The following is a 7,612-nucleotide window of genomic DNA, read 5'->3' on the forward strand; positions in this document are numbered from 1 at the left end:
ATAGATTTTGATTAATGGTGGTAGCATTAAGAAGGCCAAAAAGAAAAGGTCAAACTTTAGTTGTCGATAAACCTTAAAGAAATAAATTTTGTGACCAAAAATCACATCACATGAAGTTTAGATACATGCAGCTCTAAAGCAACCTGGATCAAGTAATTACTCTTAATATATAAGAATTAGAGAAATCTACCCCGCCATGAGGTTTTTCCGTCTTTTTTTATTGTACTTTTGTTACCTAGTTATTGTTTTATGTTAACATATGGTTTTGTTTATCAGACCATTTATTTGTTAAATTGTGGTATTAAAAGATCACTTCAAATTTTAAAGTATTTGTTTAGTTACATTTCCCAAAAGTTCTTTTTTCTTATTTATTAATTCATTGCCTTTTAGTACTTTTAAAAGTCGGCTTAACAAGTCAACCGTGAACTGCTCTAGGTTAAAAACATTTGTTATCTTCATTCCATGGATTAGTTGCTTGTCCATCTGACCTAACACATTATATTATACCAAAGTTCAGCTACCTCAGGCACATAATTCCTTTCCAATTTTTTTTAAAGGAATTTAGTAAGGACAAGGAAACGGAAAATAAGAAGGCAAACTATATAGTGAGGACAAGGAAAGGAAAGGAAAAAGAAAAGGCAAAACCAAAAACAAAATAGTGCTCCTTATTATTGCAACATTACTCGGTCACAAGTATGAATATGCATGTTCGAGTCTACGAGCAGTCATTTTATACAAAATTACACCAAATTTTAGCATCCCGTCTTAAGCAAAACGAAGATAATTAGCTTAAATCAAGGTAGAAAGTAACAATTTCTCAAAAAGTGGCTGAAATTAGGAAAAAAAAAAAGAAAAAGAAAAAGAAAAATTTAATAAATTTCACATTGCCTTTTCTCATATTCTCTTGTGGTCCCTGTTTTCCATGGGAACCAAGAAGGGGAAAATTATATGCTTTACATTGTCTTTTACTTTGCAAGACTAAATTTGCAAACCAAATATAGATTAAGAGGAACAACTTGATCAAAAGCCTTCACTATTGCATAGAATCAATACTATGTCAATTACATACAAAGAACATGGATCATTAAAACAAGCTTGCATATTCATGTCCACAAAGATCAAGAGATTTACAATTTTTATTATAATATGAATCTATGATGATCTTACAAACCATGGAACAACAGTAAAAGCTTCTCAAAGTGGAAGAGGTGCTTCCGGACAAGATAGATGTGTAGACTGTAGAGGGTTGCAGCCATTGTCACCAACACAAAGGACAACATTGTCAACTCCCAGAAATCCTGAGTAAGAGTGCAGCAGCAGAAAGTAAGTGATAATAACTTTCAAGAATGACTGTACTTCTGAAACAGGAGAGATGATTTCACATTATTAAGTCCCAAAAAGTTTATGAGATGCTTTTGTTTTATTGTTCTTTGTCCTTCTCACTATTTATTTTAAGACAAAACTTGAAACCACTGTTACTTGAATGCATTATGAATGTCATCAAGCAATTCATGATTCTTATGTGCACACACACACACACACACACACACACACACACACAGAATCTTGTTACAACTCATTGATGTCTAATGTTTAGATTCAAAGTTACTAAAAGGGGAAGCGGGTGCGAGTACTTTGAGAAAGCAAAAGCTAATAGGCCAAATGGCACAGGTAAGAAGTAGCCAATTTAAGATTAATAAATAAAAATATGCAAACCATGAGATTTAAAAATTGCCGTTAAGAATAAACTTTAGAATGTCAGCCTACAATTTTTCTATAATTCGAATTTGGCGGGATGTTCAATTCCCTCATAATCCCTATGAGGCTTTACATTTTTCACCAGTTTTTTTTTTTTTTTTCCCCCATGCAAATGAAAATACAATTTATACATTTCCTTCTCCACAGCAAAGAACTACGGATTTAAAACATTTTTTTTTCTTCATATAATTGTAATAAAGGATTTTTCAGCTTTTGCTTTCAATTACTGTTGTTATTGTTCTATAATGCTTTTTACCCTTTTAAAATCTCCAAAACTCATGAAGAATTAATGAATTAGTTCTGAAAGGAAAAAATGATACTGGCGGAATTCATGCAGATTTTTATCAATTTTGGAACATTATAGTTTTAAAATATAGCAACTTACATACACAACTCATATAGCAACTTGCAAAGTAAAAGTGCATGTTGACAATGAGAAAGGAAGGATCATAGGAAGTCAGGCTTATATCAGTAATGGACTAATGGGCTTTTGGGGGGCTGAGTGGAAAATCCTTCTAGTGTCTCCATGTACAAGGTGTTTTCCATTTTATTTATTTATTTTGGAAGGAGGGGAAGGGGGGCGGGGAGGCATGGACGCCTTGCTCTCCACTATAATCCGTGCACAAATTTCACATGTAGCAGTGTTATCAAAGGCCCAAGACAATAGAGGTCCTTTGGAGCCTAGACGCTAGGCACAAGGTGAGGAGCGCAACTGAGTGAAACGAGGCGCACAATTGAAAAAATAAATTACTATTAAAGCATATTCATACTCCATATTAAAGGCACAAATGTTGTCAAAGGCGCAAATGGGCACACAACAATCGCTAGTGTTGCGCCTGGAGCCTAAGCGCGCCTTTAAGAACACTGTATATGCACGGATGCTAGCAAGTCTTAGTGTAGTTGTTTAACCTATTTGTACATTTACATCATAAGAACACAAAACTACAGGGACAACCATTCGAGACTATGAGCAGGCATAAATTAGCATTCCATTTAAATTGTCAAATAATAATAATAATAATAATAATAATGCCAAAGGACAATCACCTGGGGATTGGAGATGATTATACCCATAAAATAAGTCATCAAGTCGAAAACTGACTGCAGTGAATTTTGAACACCTCCCACAACACAACGATCAGATTCAGGAACTTGGTCCTATACCCAAGTAGGTAAAAGAAAGTAAACATGACTTTTCTTCATATTGAAAGAAAGAGAATCATATGATCATATAAAGAGAAATTGTCATTTGATATGATTTCTTCTCTTCATTACCTGCATTTGTTGAATGACAGATAAGTCAAACATCCACAATCCGAGGCGTGATAATGCTACTCCACCCATCAAAATATACGCTGCTATAAGGTTATTTTGGATAAATGTTGAAGCAACACATACTAAGAGGCAAGTCCACTGCACAAGAACAACAGAGACACCAAAAATAAAAATTGATAGAACTAGGGATCAGCTAGAAATTAATTGAACAAAGAAAGGGTTCACATGGAAACAGCAATGATTTCCCACTGGTTTTATTCAAATGTCTCTAAGAGGATCACAATGACCTCATTCCCTGTCCAGCGAACTTAATACCTGAGACCAGATGGACCAGAGTCCTGTTCGAAGTGTTGAGACGTGAGATTGTAAGATAGGGTACAGAAATGTTGCAGCTATTCCTATGGTAGCGCTTATTCCGCGAGCAATCCCAATAACATATGCAGGTATACCATCCCATTCCAATGCAGCAGTCATCAAGGTTCCAAAGCTGCAATAGCAAATTTAGTAGGATCGTGAGTTCAATCCCAAAGGCATTAAGAAACAAATATTTTTAGAGAGAAAAAAATTATCTTGTGTGTATTAGGAAGCAACTTTAAACTACCATTAAACTCTGATGCTATAACACTGCCAGTATCAGTTGTCTTTTGGGAGGACATTAGGAAGCAAATTTGAAAGAGGAATCTCATAAAATGTTATTTCCAATGCCACATTTCTCACATTTTATCTTTGTTTCTCTAAGTTATTTATAAGACATTCAAAATAGATCATAAGAACTAAGAAGTCACCCTATCCTGAAGTTTTGTTTCTTGGCACACCCTTAAAACAGAACATGTAATATATATATTTCCTTTCACATATCAATTTTGTTAAGTGGTTCACCTGAGGACGGTAAAATACAATATAGCAAGAGCTAATCCTGGGAGTACCACATCTTGCTGTAAGTACACTCTCCATGCACCAACATACGGAATACTGGAAAACCACACAATTATTTTCCTTTTCAAGCAGTTTCTATCCAACTCTAAATCATTTCCATCATAAGAAATCAAGCTCTTTTTCTCCTGCGAAGAAGACGGGCTCTCTTCCACATCAACTGGTAAAAGTCTTGAGATCCTTTTCTGGTTTCTTTCGCTTAAAGCCGGTATCCCATTGTACACAGACATTAGAAGCCAATATTGCACGAAAACAGATATAACATTCCAGAGTGCTAAAGTCAGTGAAGATGCTTCTAATGACACAAAGCTAATAATGAAGCCAGTAGCCACAGGTGCAAATAGTTTGCAGACTAAATCAATCCGTCTGATAACTGTATTCATCTTTATCTGTAGTTCTGGAGGGTGGCCTTCTGATAACACCACCACCCTGCAATTTGAACATAAGTTTGGCTGCGTTAGAGTGATTCAAACATAAATGCTGCTCTCTAAGGAGAAAAAAGAAGCCTTGGATTCTTGCAACAATTTGGGGGCAAAATGGTTGCTGTAAGATTGAAAATGCTGGTTATGTTAAACTGATATCCAATTTGTAAAAGGAAATAAGGTATATAATGATAGGTACAATTGTAGATCAAACTTCTAATATTAAGAAAACAAGATAAAATCAATACTATGTGAGTCAATCTGTATTCAATTTTTTGTTCATAGAAACTTATTAATGGAGTCACCATTCTCTTTCGATTAAAATGGTTCCAGCAAGAGTGGAAAGAACACCAACAGCTCCAGAGATATTGGTCAATATGACAAGTGAGATGAAAGCCGTTAAATTCGTAAGCTTCAAGTTTGGGTAAACCAGCAACCCAATTACTGTGCCTCCAGCTACCATAAATGAGAGATTTTGTGTTAACAGCCAAAGTTGGAGAACCTGCCAATACGAAATTCAATTGTATCATTTGTCTTCAGTATATCTAACCAACCCAAGTCTGTAACATTATACAATAGAAATTTTCAGAAAACTGTTTATTTTTCAAAATTCTATCCTTGAGATGACCAAACTTGTATTGCTTCTGTCACTGGTCCACTTAATTGCACCTATTGGCAAGGAGACATGAACGTTCAAGAAACCAATAGAAAATTTTTTCAACACCGCAGACCAAGAGTGGCAGTCAACAATTAACAGGAACCCCACTGAAGTGCCAAAGTTTAAATCCATGAATTATTCATGTATGTTCATTTTCTATGTGGCCATTTATTTTTTTTATTTTTTTATTTTTGAGTAATTTGAATAATTTCAATAAACTTGATAACTCGAGCAAAATTTCTGTGATATGCCAAGAGTTCTTTGAAATTTTACTAATTCATTGTGACATTGAAGCAAATAAGAATAAAATTTAAAATTTTGATATAATGTCCGGGGTCACTAAAAAAGCATCGGAACAAACCTTCACATATGTCAATTTATCTACCCATTGTCCAATGAGGGGGCCAAACAACGCAGTAGATGCAGATTCCACCACACCATAAACAGCGGTAAGAAGTAAAGAGTCTGGCCAAATATTAATCATGTATAAACCAACAGAGAATTCCCACATTCTGCAAACAAGAGGAAATTCAAAAGGAATCCAACATTGAATATCAGAAGATTGGAAGTACGCAAGGAATCCATTTGGTAGTTATTGCATAGGATTGACGTTATAGACAAAATTGCCCGAGTTGAAGGATCCTAGCCATTGAATCCATCGAGTTCATTTGACTAGAACGAAATATTAAGGTGGATGACCTTTAAATGGCTCACAGAACCATTTACTTGAAGAATTCAGTGGAATCAAATTCAAGGTAATCTGTGATTCCCGTGCTTCACTTCATTTTCTTGTGCACACGTATAAGGAAAGGAAGATCCTCAGGTTCATCTTCTTATTCCTGAAGATCAATTTTTTTCATTTTTTTTTTTTTTTTTTGGGTAAAAACTACTATATTCAGAAGGATTAAACTGTAGTGTCAACATCATCATATTGTGTTTTTTTTATTTTTCCTTTTTTTTTCCTTCTAGGTTTTTGCAAATTAGTCCAAACCACTGATATCATATCAAATTTTGTAATTCAATATTCAGTCATAAATTGGGAAAAATGAAAGAGGATGCTTTTTCCCAGTTCAGGGCTCAAATTGATTTTCACCCATAATTCACTCATAATGAGTGGGAAAAAGGGCAAAAATGAACGAATACACCCAGTCCAAACTTGAAGGTATTCCAAAACGTAAATTGTGAAATATATATATATATATATATATGGTAAAATAAAAACGAAAGGAAACAACAAAAGTAAGGTCCGAACAAAATAAACAAGTTGTACGAGAAAGAAGAGAACACAAATTATTATTAAAAATAAAATCCCAAATAAATCAATTGTGAAATAAATCCTTCCAAAAATAAAAAAGAATTCTCAAAAACTATTTCATCAAATTTGAATGAAATTAGTAAAAAAAATAATAATAAAAATAAAAAAATGCACTCTAATAATAACACAGGCCTAACAATCATAATCAAAACACCATTTCAGTATCATTGAGAAAATTAAAGAACAAAAGTAAACCCTAACCAGAAAATGATTCAAAAAAATAAACCAACTTTTAGAGAGACAGAGAGAGATCGACCTTGCACCCCATCTTGCTAAGAAGTGGCCAACATATAAATATGTGAGAAGGGACGAAGGATAAGGTGGCGTCTGTTGTTGGGATAGCAATGGGTCTCTCATCATTAACACTCAGGAGCTTCTTTTTCTTCTGATTCCTGAGCCTGAACATGCACTCTGAAATTGTATTCACACCACTAATGTTGTTTGTCTTCTTCGTGATGCTAGTGAATATGATTCGGGTTTTGATGTTGACTCGTGAATAATGATTATTGTACACCTCTAGTAGGTGATCCATTTATGTAGTATTTTGATCAGCTTCAGAAGAACGCAATGGGGTAACGTGGTGCATGTTGGAAAAACACGAGGCCAAAATTTGGAGTCCACTCTAACGTGAGCAATGTGGGTGCTCAATCTAAAACAAAACCATATCACCAGTGACACCTGCACCATCTTCCTCATGTGACATAATTTTGTTACCACACATTATATTTTTTTGTAAATAATAATAATAAATATCTTTTATTGAGTATCAGTATAAATGTGTCATATAACAAGATTATAATAATTGCATCTGATGTGTAACACCAAATGTTGATTCTTCACTATGTCAATAATTATGTTGATGTGCTCTATCTTGCACTCTTTTTTTTTTACTTTCTATTTTATTATATTATTATTCGTCTTACATATCTTTACTTTTTAAAAAAATACAAAAATATACACATTGAGTCCTTAATATGTGAACTCAAACGTTACTCGACTGTGTGAAATTTGATGTGAATTCTATCAAATAAAAAGCCCACAGCAAAGCCATTTTGCTATATCATTAGTCAAAAAAAGAAAAATTGCTTTGTGAATAATCTAATAAGATTGTACCACACATGTAATTGACGGTTGTGTAAGTCCCACACTCGTAAAAACATAAATATTGTCCTTTATTTATTTATTTACCGTATTTTGTTTCTCGCTTTTCTTAGTATTTCACTCCAATGAGCGACTGGGTGGTTGGATTAT

General features: G+C 34.0%; 1 protein-coding gene across 3 annotated transcripts; it reads right to left on the reverse strand.

Annotated features, from left to right (window-relative positions):
* Window positions 1–1,016: 1,016 nt before the first annotated feature.
* On the reverse strand, window positions 1,017–7,007 carry LOC132313377 (solute carrier family 40 member 2-like). 3 transcript variants are annotated; one of them, XM_059812116.1, is made up of 8 exons: window positions 6,618–6,842; window positions 5,408–5,558; window positions 4,694–4,890; window positions 3,913–4,395; window positions 3,349–3,520; window positions 3,034–3,171; window positions 2,806–2,916; window positions 1,017–1,298 (listed from the first exon to the last, which is right to left on the reverse strand). In XM_059812116.1, the coding sequence occupies exons 1-8, from the start codon at window positions 6,719–6,721 to the stop codon at window positions 1,164–1,166; spliced, it is 1,491 nt and encodes a 496-aa protein (XP_059668099.1). In that variant the 5' UTR covers window positions 6,722–6,842; the 3' UTR covers window positions 1,017–1,163. The 3 variants fall into 3 exon arrangements, with proteins under 3 accessions (XP_059668099.1, XP_059668098.1, XP_059668101.1); XM_059812115.1 differs by lacking the exon at window positions 5,408–5,558 and having other exon boundaries at window positions 6,618–7,007; XM_059812118.1 differs by lacking the exons at window positions 4,694–4,890; window positions 5,408–5,558.
* Between the last annotated feature and the right edge of the window lie 605 nt (window positions 7,008–7,612).

Source organism: Cornus florida, unplaced genomic scaffold (genome assembly GCF_030987335.1).
Source record: "Cornus florida cultivar Cherokee Brave unplaced genomic scaffold, ASM3098733v1 CherokeeBrave_3.0.0_Hap2_Chr06, whole genome shotgun sequence".
NCBI lineage: Eukaryota > Viridiplantae > Streptophyta > Magnoliopsida > Cornales > Cornaceae > Cornus > Cornus florida.